The 14,114-nt window shown below is 36.8% G+C and overlaps 4 protein-coding genes and 1 long non-coding RNA gene across 11 annotated transcripts in view; 2 read left to right on the top strand and 3 right to left on the bottom strand.

Annotated features, from left to right (window-relative positions):
- LOC107725923 (clathrin coat assembly protein AP180-like) overlaps positions 1 to 3,006 on the top strand; it is a 20,105-nt gene extending 17,099 nt beyond the window's left edge. For 2 of the 4 annotated variants that reach the window (XM_016535347.1, XM_016535344.1), the window contains 6 exons: positions 86 to 205; positions 753 to 777; positions 888 to 954; positions 2,126 to 2,230; positions 2,329 to 2,428; positions 2,797 to 3,006. In XM_016535347.1, coding sequence (XP_016390833.1) covers positions 86 to 205; positions 753 to 777; positions 888 to 954; positions 2,126 to 2,230; positions 2,329 to 2,415 — 404 coding nt within the window. In that variant the 3' untranslated portion in view covers positions 2,416 to 2,428; positions 2,797 to 3,006. The remainder of the gene's footprint in view (positions 1 to 85; positions 206 to 752; positions 778 to 887; positions 955 to 2,125; positions 2,231 to 2,328; positions 2,429 to 2,796) is intronic. The other 2 variants (XM_016535346.1, XM_016535345.1) reach the window with 2 other exon arrangements.
- A 55-nt stretch (positions 3,007 to 3,061) lies between these two features.
- ccdc167 (coiled-coil domain containing 167) lies at positions 3,062 to 6,129 on the bottom strand. 2 transcript variants are annotated; one of them, XM_016535378.1, is made up of 5 exons: positions 5,932 to 6,129; positions 5,607 to 5,701; positions 5,481 to 5,533; positions 5,097 to 5,203; positions 3,062 to 3,248 (listed from the first exon to the last, which is right to left on the bottom strand). In XM_016535378.1, the coding sequence occupies exons 1-4, from the start codon at positions 6,049 to 6,051 to the stop codon at positions 5,100 to 5,102; spliced, it is 372 nt and encodes a 123-aa protein (XP_016390864.1). In that variant the 5' UTR covers positions 6,052 to 6,129; the 3' UTR covers positions 3,062 to 3,248; positions 5,097 to 5,099. The 2 variants fall into 2 exon arrangements, with proteins under 2 accessions (XP_016390864.1, XP_016390863.1); XM_016535377.1 differs by lacking the exon at positions 3,062 to 3,248 and having other exon boundaries at positions 4,652 to 5,203.
- A 522-nt stretch (positions 6,130 to 6,651) lies between these two features.
- LOC107725940 (bcl-2-like protein 13) lies at positions 6,652 to 9,690 on the bottom strand. 3 transcript variants are annotated; one of them, XM_016535374.1, is made up of 2 exons: positions 9,462 to 9,690; positions 6,652 to 7,519 (listed from the first exon to the last, which is right to left on the bottom strand). In XM_016535374.1, exon 2 carries the CDS (start codon positions 7,325 to 7,327, stop codon positions 6,731 to 6,733), a length of 597 nt encoding a protein of 198 aa, XP_016390860.1. In that variant the 5' UTR covers positions 7,328 to 7,519; positions 9,462 to 9,690; the 3' UTR covers positions 6,652 to 6,730. The 3 variants fall into 3 exon arrangements, with proteins under 3 accessions (XP_016390860.1, XP_016390859.1, XP_016390861.1); XM_016535373.1 differs by lacking the exon at positions 9,462 to 9,690 and adding an exon at positions 9,276 to 9,361; XM_016535375.1 differs by lacking the exon at positions 9,462 to 9,690 and adding an exon at positions 9,097 to 9,117.
- Positions 9,691 to 10,155: 465 nt separating this feature from the next.
- Positions 10,156 to 13,759, top strand: LOC107725938 (V-type proton ATPase subunit E 1-like). Its single transcript, XM_016535370.1, has 9 exons — positions 10,156 to 10,425; positions 11,088 to 11,153; positions 11,280 to 11,389; positions 11,565 to 11,631; positions 11,730 to 11,819; positions 11,916 to 11,984; positions 12,729 to 12,823; positions 12,941 to 13,028; positions 13,119 to 13,759. Exons 1-9 carry the CDS (start codon positions 10,393 to 10,395, stop codon positions 13,179 to 13,181), a joined length of 681 nt encoding a protein of 226 aa, XP_016390856.1. The 5' UTR covers positions 10,156 to 10,392; the 3' UTR covers positions 13,182 to 13,759.
- On the bottom strand, positions 13,363 to 14,057 carry LOC107725948 (uncharacterized). The gene is made up of 2 exons (XR_001638182.1): positions 13,772 to 14,057; positions 13,363 to 13,655 (listed from the first exon to the last, which is right to left on the bottom strand). It is a non-coding gene; the product is annotated as an uncharacterized LOC107725948 (long non-coding RNA).
- Positions 14,058 to 14,114: the final 57 nt, after the last annotated feature.

The following is a 14,114-nucleotide window of genomic DNA, read 5'->3' as shown; positions in this document are numbered from 1 at the left end:
CTCCCTTTTTTTTTTTTTTTTTTTTTTTACTGTTACTCAAAATCAAGCTCACTATGTTTCTCTTACTCTTCACTCCCCCTTAAAGCTTTTGATGGATTGGGTGATGTGCTCATGCCAGCTATGGCTCCACAGGCAGCAGGGGCCACCTCACCGGTCAAACCCATGGGAGGAGATCTGGACTCAGCTATGGCCAACATGGCCAGCAGTACGTTCCCATCCACTTTTCACTTGGTGTACTCCAAAATTATACAGTCTTAACATTAAAGTTTCCTTATTGGCATCAATGGTTCCATGAAGAACCTTTAAAAGGTTCTTTACAGTGGAAAAAGACTCTTTAGATTATTTAAAATGTTCTTCACACTAAGACAAATAATGGTTCTCTTAAAAACTGTTAACGGAAAGGTTCTTTGAGATACCCAAAATGGTACTAAAATGGTTCCAATCCTTTTAGAACCTTTATTTTAAAGAGTATAGCCAAACAGAATGAAGTTACAGCACTTTGAAATTTTAGGGTTCTTTACTGGAATCTGTGGTTCCATGAAGAACCTTTAACATCCATGGAATCTTTCAATTCCACAAAATGTTCTCTATAGTGGAAAAGGTTCTTTAGATTATTAAAGTGTTTTTCACACTAAGAAAAAATGGTTCTTTTTAGAACTGTTGAATAAAAGGTTCTTTGGGGAATAAAAAATTGTTCTTCATGACATCACAGCAAAATGTAAAATTATATATTTCTGTGTCTGTGCTTGCAGATTTGGCAGTGGGGAACCAGAAACCGTAAGCTACAGTAACTTCCTTCTCTCTATTTCACCATATTTTCTTGCCCTCTTCAAATAAATATTTTTGTACCTGTTCCTTTTCTATTTCTGTCTCTCTCTTCCTCTCAGGGGTGAAGCAGCTGGAGGGGCGAACTGGCAAGCGCAGGTACCCACCCCTAGCTGGGGCGTTGCCTTGGTAAATGTTGTGTTCTGTAGATGTGGAGCATGGGGGTGGAGTCGCATGGCTTTGAGCAGCATGGCGTGGAGCCAATCACAAGCTTCCTCTTCTCCCCGCCTCTCTCTGGGCTCCTATCAGTTGAATGAACAGGACTAAACTTTCGAGGCGGAACTTTCTAATATATGAAACTTAGGGTTGAAATATTGAAAAATCAACTGTCCCTGAATGTTAGATAATTACATATTTTAAAAGGATGTTTCAAACTTTGAATTCATAATCCTAATCTTACTTTCACTTGCATTTGTGTGCATTGTGAACAAAGCCAAAGAGTAGCCTCAAGTCAAGTCAAATTGACTTGAATATCACTTATCAAAATTACAGAGCCCCACACATTACTTGTGGGGGAAAAAAAACACTGTGTCCACAAATTAAGAATTAGTTCCCACAACTTATTAAATTGTGGCTACGTTGAATGAATGAATGAATTCACTCATTTTAATTACTTCAAATGAGAGAATGAATTAGTGCAATGTGGCCACGATTTACTAAAAGGAGAGAACAAATTCATAAACTGATGAAACAAATTCTTAATTTGTGGCCACAATAAATGTATTTTTGTCTGCACATTTGCTATATATTTTGTTTGCTATATACTATATATGCACATAAAATTGGACGTATCCAAGTTTATATAAAAAGATAATATGATATATTTATTTAATATAAATATATATGTATATAAAGAGAGAGAGAGAGAGGTGTTACATTACAGTTTAAGATTCAGATTTATTCTTGCTTTAGAGCTTCAGACCTGTTTGGCTTGACAGCCGCTTCCTTCTCTATTTCTTTTCTTTTTATACTACTAAACATATATGCATGCACATGCCTCATAAAACATTCAAATTCACACTTACATCAGACTGGTAACCACCATCCCAGGTGTGTGTGCAGGTTCCCTCCTGTGTGTCTGTGTGTCGTAGAGTCATTTTGTTCAGGTGTTGTCCTGTTCTGTGTGGTTTGGTGCTAACCTTTCCCCCCCATCCCTCCCACCCGCTTAGACTTCCCCTCTCGGGGTCTGTCCTGTCATGGGATCCCCGTCACCGTTTGGCATGGTAAGAGTGTGTGTTTTTGTGTACGTGCGTGTGTGCAGGTGTATGTGTCTCTTACTGTGTCTCTGTGTGACTCACAGCCTGGTGCAGGAGCTGCTCCCATGATGCCTGGCTCACCGATGATGGCTGCGCAGCAACCGATGATGAGGCCACAGTTTCCCGCAGCAGGAGCCCCTGGACAACCGGTATTTTAGACATACATGCAGATGAATTTACTGATATAGTCATTTAGACAAGAATGCTTAGTGTGTAAATACACACATACTTAATTATTGCTCCTCAGATGTCTCCAGGAATGGCTCAGAGTCCCAGGAAGCCTCCCCCTCCTAAAGACCCTCTCGCTGACCTCAATATCAAAGACTTCATGTAGATGAGCAGCTGCTGTAAGTGTCACTACAGCTAGAGCAGATGTGCAGTTTGACGACAGGACACACAATGAGCATTTACATGAGGCTGTAACCACCAGGGGAAGACAGTCCAATTAGTATTTAATCAATATACAATATCTGTACAGTCAGTCAAGATTTGGGACTTCTCATACACACCACACAGACACACAGACACACACACACATATATATATATATATATAGTAAAAAATGTGTTTTTTAGAAAAAAAATCCTATTTCAGGCGTTCTACTTAAAAATTTCAATGTGTTACTTACCATTTCTTTCTAATAAGCTGTGCAATGTACTAGCGTGCTTTTTCCAGTGTATAATACTAAAATCTCTTTCTTTTTTCTCTATTGCAGTTGTCATACTTATTGTGCAGCCCTGATGAATCAGACGTGTATATTCTCTCTTTCGTTCATCACATTCAGGGACTCCAGTCCCACCTTTTCTCTCTCTTTCCCTTCCCTGTCTGTTGTTGTAGCACAAACCGTGAACGTGAATAAGTACATGTGTGTATGTGTGTTTGTATTTCAATGTTCTCAGTTACTTCAGATCTATATATATATAAATTTGTTTTTTAAAAAGTACTATGAAACATGAGGAGAATGGCAGATGCATTCTTGAATGTGCGTCTGCAGGTCTCTTAATGATAGATGTGCATTCATTTTTCCTGGCTGGCTTTCTGTGGGAAATCAAATCAAAAGTGTGACGTTTTCTGTGGAAAATGTTTTTTTGCTGTGGTGAATATCACTGGGCCGGTCTGTGTCATCATCAGTCGAGTATTAGTCATCTTTTGACCATGGAATAACTTCTGTGGGAACAATATCAACGTATTACGAGTTAAGATCTCACGCACTGTTTGTTTTTATCAATGCCCTGATTTTATTCTTTTTCGTATCTATCGATTGTGTTATATGCAACATGTGACTATTTGATGAAAATACATATGCATTTTAAAATATTTTAAAAGACAGATTGTTTTGAATATCCTTAGTCTTTATTTTGAGATAAAAAGGCTGAATATATTTTAGTTATGTCAGAAGTTTACTTTGCATACTACATGGCTAGTTAGTAATCCCATTTGTACAAATGTCTCTGTACATCACAAGGCACTGAGCCGATCGAGTCCTGCTAGTATGTACAATATAATATGTAATTCCTCTGTTGTGTAAAGGGGACGCCAGTGAGCCAGATCAGATTCTATCAGAAGCAAGTTCACCTACATCTTAATCAACATATCAGGAATAGTTCAACCAAAAATTACAATTTGCTTAAAATGTACTCACCCTCAGATCATCCAAGATGTAGATGAGTTTGTTTCCTCATCAGAACATATTTGGAGTAATTTAGCATTAAATCACTTTCTCACCTCACCAATGGATCCTCTGCAGTGAATGGGTACCGTCAGAATGAGAGTCCAAACAGCTGATAAAAACATCACAATAATCCACACCACTCCAGTCCATCAGTTAACGTGAAGAAAAAACCTGCGTATTTGTAAGGACCAAATCCATCATTAAGACGGTTTTAACTTCAAAATGTTGCTTTTGGCTAAAATATTAGTCTTCCATCTATAAAATTGCTTTCTCCAGTGAAAGTCGTTTCATCTGAATCAGGAGAGAAATATGCACATATGAATACAACAGGCAGAAACAGTTCTAAACACATATATTGGTGTGTTTTAATGTGAGAGGACAACAGGATGGACCTTTTTACTGGAGGAAGTGTTATTATGGACTATTTTGGCTTTAAGCGACGGTTTAAAGTTAAAACGCCTTAATCATGGATTTTTTTTCTTCTTACGAACATGCAACTTTTAATTTCACAAGAAAAAATTCATGTACTGGAGTGGTGTGTATTATTGTGATATTGTGATGTTTTTTCAGCTGTTTGGACTTTCATTCTGATGGAACCTATTCACTGCAGAGGATCCATTGGTGAGCAAGTGAAGTAATGCTACATTTCTCAAAATCTGTTCAAATGAAGAAACAAACTCATATACATATTTGATGGCCTCAGGGTGAGTGAGCAAATTTTCATTTTTCAATGAAGTATTTCTTTAAAATAGGACTGAATATACCTGGCGGCCTAGTGTTTTGTTGTATTGCAAGTGAGTGTGTTACCAATTCTATTTGCTACAAGTATCAAGGATATCAAAGGGACGAACGGCAGTTTCATGGGACAGTATTGCATTTTATTGATGGCTGTTTTTTATTTCAACTGAACATTTTGTTGATAAATGTTATTTTTGGATGGAATAACACCCTCTGCCCCTCCCACCTTTGTGCATGTTAGTCCTGTTGAAATGCAATAAACAGTGTTCTGGAGAGAAACATCATTTAGTCATTATTGGGTAAAGTGTTTCACAATGAGGATCATATAAACATACATAATCCCAATTCCGTGTCTCTCTCTGATGAACAAGCATCTAATGTCTCTTTGTTACATGGCAAACAAACTATAGAGTTGAGGCAATCCAACACGTTGAGGCCAAGATGAAGACGGTACAATGTATTTTTGGCTAAAATAACACTGACAAATTCACAACCTCTGAACAAACCAGTGTTGCCAAATGATGAACACTGATGGATGGGTATGAATGGATATCAGACTCCCCAAATCTCATTCTCTGACAGTGTTTGGCATGAGAGAAAAATACCTCTTAATATATAAATGTGTAGTAGAAAAGAGCACTGATGGCTAACAGAGCCACAGACAGCATCATGTTCTTCCTGTTCTCTCCTCTCAGCACCTGCAGCTCCTTTTCTGAAGAATAAAATATAAAAGATACGATCAGATAAAACTGCTCTCACAGAAATTTTCTTTATCAAGTAATGCAATGCATCAAGAAATGAGAAATTTGGGTCATAATTTTGCATGCTTCATAACAACTTTAGGAAAATAGAGTATTTTGAGTAAACTAATCCACAAATTCATACACTGGGTATTAAGTGATTATTAAATTCGATGACCAATGCACTTAATTTTCATTGTCCGATTGATGTATTTTTGAACCCCCAACCATTCCATAAAACTGACTGACCATATTTCTGAATTCTTTCATTCAATATGGTCATCTCATCTTCTAGGGCCAGTCTGTAAGTACATAAAAAGACTCGTTTGCTGTGTTTCTGTATTAGGTTATGCGGCAAAATGTTGGCATAATCACCTGTCGTTGTCTGAGAGCTGCTCTTTTCTCTGTCTGAATTCTGCCCTCTCCAGGCTGTTTTTACAGTGTAATTTGCGCTCTTCAGTGCGGTCAATCTAAAAGAGATCAAGCTATGAGCATCATATTTCAGTAGATACACCGATATGACAGCAGACAATTTCATATATGATTTTTCAGAATAGCACAACGACCTTATGATCTGTTTTACTTTTTATTTTTTATATATAATTTAATTTTTCAGTACACTGAAAAGTAACGTTATCAGTTAACTGTTTCATACACATAATATGGCATACAATTTCATATCTATTAAAATGCCAATTACCTCGCTTGCCACACTTATTTTCTCTTTCTTCAAGGTTCTTGATTTACTCATTTTGGAGGGTCTGACCATAGACTGTAAAAAAAAGTCTGACTCTGAGGCTTTTACTTGAGGAGAAATCATGGGAGTAGCAAACACTTCCGTACACGAATCCTTCACTCACTCTCTTGCTTGTCGCGCTCAGCCTATGGTGAGTTCATACTGCCACCTGCTTCTTCTTCTTCGACATTTCATATTGGACACAGCGTCACCAACGCAAATAGGTGCATTACCGCCACCTTCTGCTCCGGAGTGTGAAACAGAAACTGCCACCTGCTGTCAGAGCGGTGACATTTCATATTGGACACAGCGTCATCTAGCCACACGTTCGCTGAATAGTTTTTATTAAAAAAATATTCCAACGTTAATTAGTTTATTAGTTAATGGCAGCACTTATATTACTATCACTACACCATTTGTATTACTATTACTATAAAAAAAATAAAAAAAAAATTACTTTGTTATTTATCAAGCTTATATTTGTACTGTAATACTGAAAGAGATCCTGTCACGTGATTTTCCAGATCAGAATAAATTAAAGACTGTATAACACATACTACAATGTATTTTTTCTTTTGATTTTTGAGGTGAACGATGATCCAGACTTCCAGACTGTGTTTAGTCTCTGTGTATGTGTGTAAATATGCAAAATAAGACAAATTACAATATTTAATAACACCTTATTTTTATATCACATAGACAATAATACAATCTGTTGAATTGTTGTACAATTTTGAAACTATTAAAGAGATACGCAGTCCTGCTACTTTCTAATCAGGGTATATGTAAGTATTCCCACTACTGCCACCAGGGCGGCACCACCAACCAGCAGCACAGGGAGTTCAAAGGGTGCTGCCTTTGGAACAACCTCTTCTGAAGATGACGCTGACACACTAGGTGCATTAATAGACTCTGATTCAGAGGCATGAGGTTCCTCTGAGAGTGTGACTGTGGAGGGTGGGAGATGATCTAAAACCTGTGAGATGATTTCAGGTATGGGAACAGAAGCCAGCGTAAAATCTAAAGGCTCAGACAGAAGGGGAGTGTGAGAGAAAACCGGCTCAGAAGCCACCTCTGCATCAACTTCCTCCACAACTGGCTCCTCCACACACACCAGGAGCTCCACAGTCTGTGGAGGCTTGAGATCTGATTCTGCAGGAAGTGCTCCAATCTCTTCCAGCTCGCTGCCAATCATGATCAGCACGCTGCTCTGAAGCTCCTCCTCCTCATCTGACTCCGCCCTCTGATGGAGCTCCGCCTCTAGGTGGATGATGTCAGAGGTGGAGGAGTGGTTCTCGCTGTGGTCCTCTTGAACTAGGACCATCTCACTGGTCTCTAGACTTCCAACCTCTAGCTCCATGTCGCTAACAGATGCCCAGGACTCGGCTAGACTAGCAGTCTGCCAGGGGCCAGACCCACTGCTGCTCTCCTCCAGGCTTGAGGTTTGATCCTGGGGAGGGTCGGGTCCTGCAAACTGCCTGTCCTCAGACAGGATGGAAGACCCTTTACTCCTCTATGAAAATCTGACTAATCTTTACAGGTTCAGTGAGTCCTAAAAATGAGAGACAGAATTCATTCAGTCATGTAAGTACATTGTGCCACTGATTAATTACATTAATATAAGCATTGTGGGGATGTAAGAATGTATTTTACAGCATACGTTTTGCTAACATAAGCTTTTAAGACATTTAATATAAGAACAAATTCAAAAATATAAAAAACCATTGACAACCCATTTTACTTCAGTGATTTTAAACATTTTTAAATGACAAAATCAACTTACATAAAAATTATATTAATAATGAAACAACAGCAACAATCCAAAAATTAATAAGTTATAATCATCATCATCATCATCATCACAGAAAAAGAGTTTTACGTGAGGTTAAACACTGTGCCCATCAAAGACATAAGATGAGAATTATAGTATATAGTATAATCATATTTTAAATTTAAAAAATGACAGTACATACATTCACACACACATACAAAAACAAATTCAGTCATTCACATTTTTTTCCTCAATACTTATAAAACATTTATGTAAAATGTTAAACTTCTAATATCTTATATCTCTTTGTAAATAAATAACTGTAGCGAAGAAACCAAACCAAATTGAATTAATGAGAAATTAGAAAAAAAAATGTGGGACAGGATTTTGTCCATTAAGTCTTAAATCTGACTTCTGCAACATTTCATTAGTGTATCCAAGACAAATTACAATTACAAACATCCTAATCTATCATATCGTATCATATTGTGATATGTATAGGCCAGTAAGCTCATATCTGACTGGCTATGCAACCTATATATATATCTCCATCTGTTCACATGAACAGAGAATGTCAGACATTTCACATGGCATGACAGGATCGTGGTTCAGTTCACGTAGCACTTACACAAAATGGACATACTGTATCTATACTTACTCTTTTATGATTTAATTTAATTTGTCAGAGAAAAAAAATTCCTAAACTCATACATTTCCTGCTGACTTGGATTCTAAAGATTCATCACTGTCTATAAATACATAAATAAACAAACGAACTAACCACAGTAATTCTATGATCATACAAATTTTAGTGTTCAGACACGTTAATGAAGTACATAACATGAGGGTAACAATTATTGTTTGCACCAGCACCGCTTCAGTCACGTCACAGTGAAAACGTGCAGCGTCAACAGTCAGATTGTGAAGAGATAGTAAACTAAAGCCCATCGGCAAGATCAAAGGTCAAAGTGCTTAAAGGGATCAAATGTGCAAGAAATACATGCTGTGGCTTTTTAACTTTGACCTCTGACAGAGGCAGACTGTAAACCAATGGAAAGAATGAGAAACAGGCAAGAACAACAACACAGGTCAGTTATTCTGTAGAGAGAAGCATATTTTAACCAGCAAGAGAGGAGTATTTAGTTTGTAAAATAATTATAATAACTGAATAGGTCATTCACTAACCAGACAGTTAATATAATGAGACGATCTAATCTAATTATCTTTTCAGCTTGTTAAGAGTGACAGATTCCTCTATATGATATCACTATTGTTATAAAAAAAAACATGCTTATGGCACCTTATAGCACTATGAAAGGGAGTATCATTTGAAATGAAAACAAAATGTGCAAGCTTACATTCTCATATTATCCATACAAGAAATTGAAATGACACATATTTTCATATTTTGAAGACTGGGAAACATTAAATAACCATCTGTTAAAGATGAAAAGAAGAATACACACAGTCTTAAACTCCACATGCCAGACTCAATGAGAGATATTCTGCAAAAGCAGCCATTGAAAACAGATCTTACCTTCTCTGAGTGCAAGGTTTAACTTAGACAGACTGGAGGCTTGAATAAATACAGAGGAGGGTCACTGGAGCAACAGTATGCAGTCCAGCCCCTCCCTGTCCCCTAAAATCCCACCCCTATCCCATTACTTCTGCTAAACTCATGGTGACATGACAAAGCAGTAAAAACTCCCATCGGTCCATTTACCTTTGTTCTGTTCTATATTGAGGGTCATGACACATCGATCTGTCCTACTTTCTGTGACACTGTCCTGTTTGCTTGACATGTGTTTGTTTGACAAAGTTAGTGTCCACCTTGTGATTAAGGTCACTGTTATTTTCTTTCTTATTTTTCCATCATTTAAAAGTTCACAATGATCCTATGTGTACAAATCACTGATCTATAATAGAGAGTCATTATATAGATCAGTGGTACAAATACTGTTTGTGTTCATTTTCCATTTCATCCTAATGAACAGTCAGACGCCATATTGTATTAAACGCTGATGAAAACGAGGCTGTGAGGTACGGACTCACAGTTTTTACAATGGCACTTGCTGTTTTGGTCTACTTAAAAGTTTTTTTGGAACGACATTTACATCATTTACAAGCAACAGTACAATCCATTAAACGCACTGTACTTCAGTTCCTCACACAGCCTCGTTTGCAAAAATGAAATATGGCGCTACCCTGGCATAGATATATGGACTATGGTCTGTGTTTGTTATTCTAACATTTTAAACCACACAGGCAGTTTTAAAAATACCTTTATATTTAATTATTGTTATTAGTAGTAGTAGTAGTATCAATATTATTATCGTCTGTAACCGGTTCAAAATAAGGGCATATCACATAAACCTCAACAAAAAGCCTAGACGCGCACTGAGATCTGATTGGCTCCCAAAGAGGAAACACGCATCATGTGACGCGTGTGTCATCATTGACTGAGAATCAGCTGATCCTTCCAGTCTACTTTCACGACTCTGTCACGGTCGACCCTTCATGTCATTTTTTTGTGCGTTTTTAAACCTGTAGGCTTTTCGCAAATATTTCTAAACTCCATTTGTCACTCGCGACACGAGCTTTTTTCAGTCGGTGGAGTTTAAAATCCTCTTACAGCAGCCGCAGCAGCAGCAGTCATGGCGCTCAGCGATGCCGACGTCCAGAAACAGGTGAAAAGGCGTTCAAATGCATAATTTACTATTTACAACAGCATAACACTATAGCAAGATTAACCACTTGGTGATTAGATGAATTCAGTGTTTTAGACGAGCCTGGCACTAGCATCGTGATATAATCCGATGATGTGGCCTTCAAGGTTGTTCGTCATTTATTCATTAGATACGCGCTTGAATCACGAGATATGTCTGTATAATAATAGTGAATTTATAGTAACGCATTTTAATACGTCCACATGTGCATAAAGGATGAATAAGGAAAAATTCAATTGAGCAGCTCATTCCAAAAACAAATGCATCAAGGTAGTGTGATGAATAATATCAAATATTCACCACAAAATGACCCATTTTAGAATGCAGATGATGCAAAATATTAAGGAGTATGACGTTGTGCATAGTAATAACATAGTAAGCACACAGAAACACTGTCCACATCCTTGTGAAAGAGCCACAACAGGGCAACTCATTGCTACTGGAACTTTAAACAGATTTAAGATGATTTGTCTCAGAGGAAACAATAAACAGCGGTCTAACAATGTATTTTATATAATTTGAAAATAAAGAAAGAAAGAAAGAGATTATACATGTGCATGTATTTTCAAGTTGGTTTAAAAAGATATTGAACGGTTCCTCTTTTGATTCCCATATCTTTCCAGATCAAGCATATGATGGCTTTCATTGAGCAGGAGGCCAATGAAAAAGCAGAGGAGATTGATGCAAAGGTAATTTTTATTTACTTATATTCCACTAAAACATCTAAAGACTAACTCTGATAATGGAAATGGTGTTAAATTTGGAGACTGGCCATTGATAAGAGCTGATATGATGATAAGTGACTCCCCCTGCAGGCAGAGGAGGAGTTCAACATTGAGAAAGGCCGGCTGGTTCAGACTCAGCGTCTGAAGATTATGGAGTATTATGAGAAGAAGGAGAAACAGATCGAACAGCAGAAGAAAATGTGAGTGTGACTTCCTCTGACTGAAACAACCAGACGCCCAAATCATTACTGTGGAAACTCTGTTTCCTCTTAATCTGTTACTCAAACAAGCATTTCATGCAGTAAAACAGTTTCACATTATTTAATTATTTCTGAATGTTCTGATTGTGATTCACTTTGTTATAACTGTCTACAGTCAAATGTCCAACCTAATGAACCAGGCCAGACTGAAGGTCCTGAAGGCCCGTGATGACATGATTTCGGTTAGATCCTGTTCTCTTTTGTGGCACATCTAGCCTTAAAGTAGATATTGGGGTTCTGTTGTCTGTTTACGCTGCAGTTTTAATTCTTCGTTTTTTAGGATTTGCTAAATGATGCACGTCAGCGACTAGCGAATGTAGCTAGAGATCCATCCAGATACGCGGCTCTGATGGACGGACTTGTCCTGCAGGTGAGCGATATATAATTAAACAGTATAGCAAACCAGGTCTATCAAAGACTGTATGTGAGTCTTATCGGGACACACTCTGATATTCTCATGTTTCAGGGTTTTTACCAGCTCCTGGAACCCAAAGTGACCATCCGTTGCCGCAAACAGGATGTGGGCATAGTGCAGGTCTGTAGTTCCCTAAACCTAAAACCATAAAAAAAAACAAAAAAACAATTTTGTTACTTCAAATAATAAATGTTAACTGAATAAAATATATAATAAAGTCAGCTAGTTGCCAAGCCATTTCTCATTTTCATTTAGTTTAGCTTGGTGTATTAAAATAATTAAAGCTGATATAAACATAAACTAAAAAAATTTATAAAACTTTGAAATTAAAATTAAAACAGAAAATTCTAAATTTGAATAAAAACCATAATAGTAAATTAATGATACTAAAATAGCACTGCCTTCAGCAATATAAAATTCTGTAGTGTACTGTATAATGGAAAATTATATAATGCATATATATAATCTAACTTCTTATATAGTTATATATACACTTCTATAGTTTTATATATAGTTAAATAGTTATATAAACATAATCTATAGTTTATAATAAACATATATATATATATATATATATATATACAGTTTAACTTTATGTATTAAAATAACTATAACTGAAATATAATTTAAAAAATTGATATTTAAAAAAAGCACTCTTAAAATGACAAAAACAACGCATTTACTAAAACTTTAGATAAAATTAAAATGAAAACAGAATATTCAGAAATGTATTAAAAACTATAGTAATATCTCAATGATACTAAAATAACACTGGCTGCAGCAAAATGTTGTGTATTACTCTGACAATGATTAATAACCGATTACTTCATGATATAAATCAAGCACAAACATGTGTTTTATTAGGTTGCTGTGCAGAAAAACATTCCCATCTACAAGGCAGCAGTGAAGGACAATCTTGAAGTGCGCAATGACCAGGAGAACGTCCTCTCTCCAGAAGTGTGAGCATCTGCCGTTTCAGTTTCTAGTTTACAAAATTAGTCTGAATATCTTTTTTTTTAATGAAATTGTGGTTTTTAAATATATAAAATGAAAGTCTTTGTGTTTTTTTTGTGTAGCTCTGGTGGTATTGAGCTGTATAATGCTGATGGGAAGATCAAAGTGTCCAACACTCTGGAGAGCAGGCTGGACCTCATAGCACAACAGGTACAGAAATTGGGCTGAGAGGGTTACGATTATGAGAAACAGTGTGAAATGTACAGCAGATTTTTCATTTGCTTTTGATTTCTCTTTTAGATGATGCCTGAAATCCGAGTCGCCCTATTTGGCGCAAACCAAAACCGCAAGTTCATGGACTAATCCTCACTCACACAAAACCACGGCAGAACGCCATTGTTTGATGTTGTACTTTTATTTTTATTCTGATGTTAAAGACTCCATTCCTGTGTCTGTTTGTATTTAAGAAAATATCATGTGTATGTGTGTGTTCTGTATGTGGTGATTCATTATTGCTGTAAAAAGGATCAAAACAGTGTTTCGATTGGCTGCTAGAACTCTGGTCCATAACATCTCATGTGTTTGATTCTGAGTGCAGCTGTAATATAACGCAGTTATGTTTACAGAAACGCCTGAGTGAGCTCAGTCTTAAACTAATGTAGAAATTCCACGATTGTTTGCGAACTCACCCATTTTGTGGCTGTGGAGGAGAAGACGGACCCATCTTGAACATCCCTCAGAAAAGCAAACTGGTGGCACAGACTTGAAAATTACAATGTGTTTAATTGTTTCGGTTGAATTTTTATTTGCTGTCCTTTCTGTGGTGCAGAGCATGACCTGTATATCACAAGCAATCGTGTCTGTTAATGCTGCGAAGATTATATTGATGTGGAAATTATATATAATGAAAAAACAAAACTATACTAAACATAATTCTTCCATTGTGTTCTTACTGAGTCTCGTGTTGTGAACGGGTAAATGTCAGTCATTAGAGGAATGTCATAATGAGAAGTGTTTGCAGAAGGCTCCTAGTCACTTGAGAGTTCTCAGTATGTCACATGCTCTATTGTCATCACATTCTCAACATGTGCTGGTCTTGCAGAATGAGGAACTTCATACACTAGAAATGCAGACAGACAGCAGATGAAATACATGCTCTCTGGATTTAAGACGAATAGAAGAAAACAAAAAGGGAGTAATGAGCAAAATAAACTTGAAGGTAAGGTAACTTTCAGCCTGAGGATGGAATTGTTTATTATTTGCAATCAATAAAAATGGTTTAAGGTTTGCTCTTTT

The sequence above is a fragment of the Sinocyclocheilus rhinocerous genome, unplaced genomic scaffold, assembly GCF_001515625.1.
Source record: "Sinocyclocheilus rhinocerous isolate Xijiao unplaced genomic scaffold, SAMN03320098_v1.1 scaffold395, whole genome shotgun sequence".
Classification (NCBI taxonomy): Eukaryota; Metazoa; Chordata; class Actinopteri; order Cypriniformes; family Cyprinidae; genus Sinocyclocheilus; species Sinocyclocheilus rhinocerous.
This window is presented reverse-complemented; position numbering and strand designations above follow the sequence as displayed.

Bases quoted from the DNA above. Each gene is read 5' to 3' on its own strand.
- ccdc167 (XM_016535378.1), bottom strand. From the start codon at position 6,051: ATGATTTCTCCTCAAGTAAAAGCCTCAGAGTCAGACTTTTTTTTACAG. The intron at 5,702-5,931 runs GTAATTGGCATT...GATCTCTTTTAG, and splicing joins AAATAAGTGTGGCAAGCGAG to ATTGACCGCACTGAAGAGCG. The intron at 5,534-5,606 runs GTGATTATGCCA...ATGTACTTACAG, and splicing joins CAGCTCTCAGACAACGACAG to ACTGGCCCTAGAAGATGAGA.
- LOC107725940 (XM_016535374.1), bottom strand. From the start codon at position 7,327: ATGGAGCTAGAGGTTGGAAGTCTAGAGACCAGTGAGATGGTCCTAGTT.
- LOC107725938 (XM_016535370.1), top strand. From the start codon at position 10,393: ATGGCGCTCAGCGATGCCGACGTCCAGAAACAG. The intron at 11,632-11,729 runs GTTAGATCCTGT...TTCGTTTTTTAG, and splicing joins CCCGTGATGACATGATTTCG to GATTTGCTAAATGATGCACG. The intron at 11,820-11,915 runs GTGAGCGATATA...CTCATGTTTCAG, and splicing joins TGGACGGACTTGTCCTGCAG to GGTTTTTACCAGCTCCTGGA.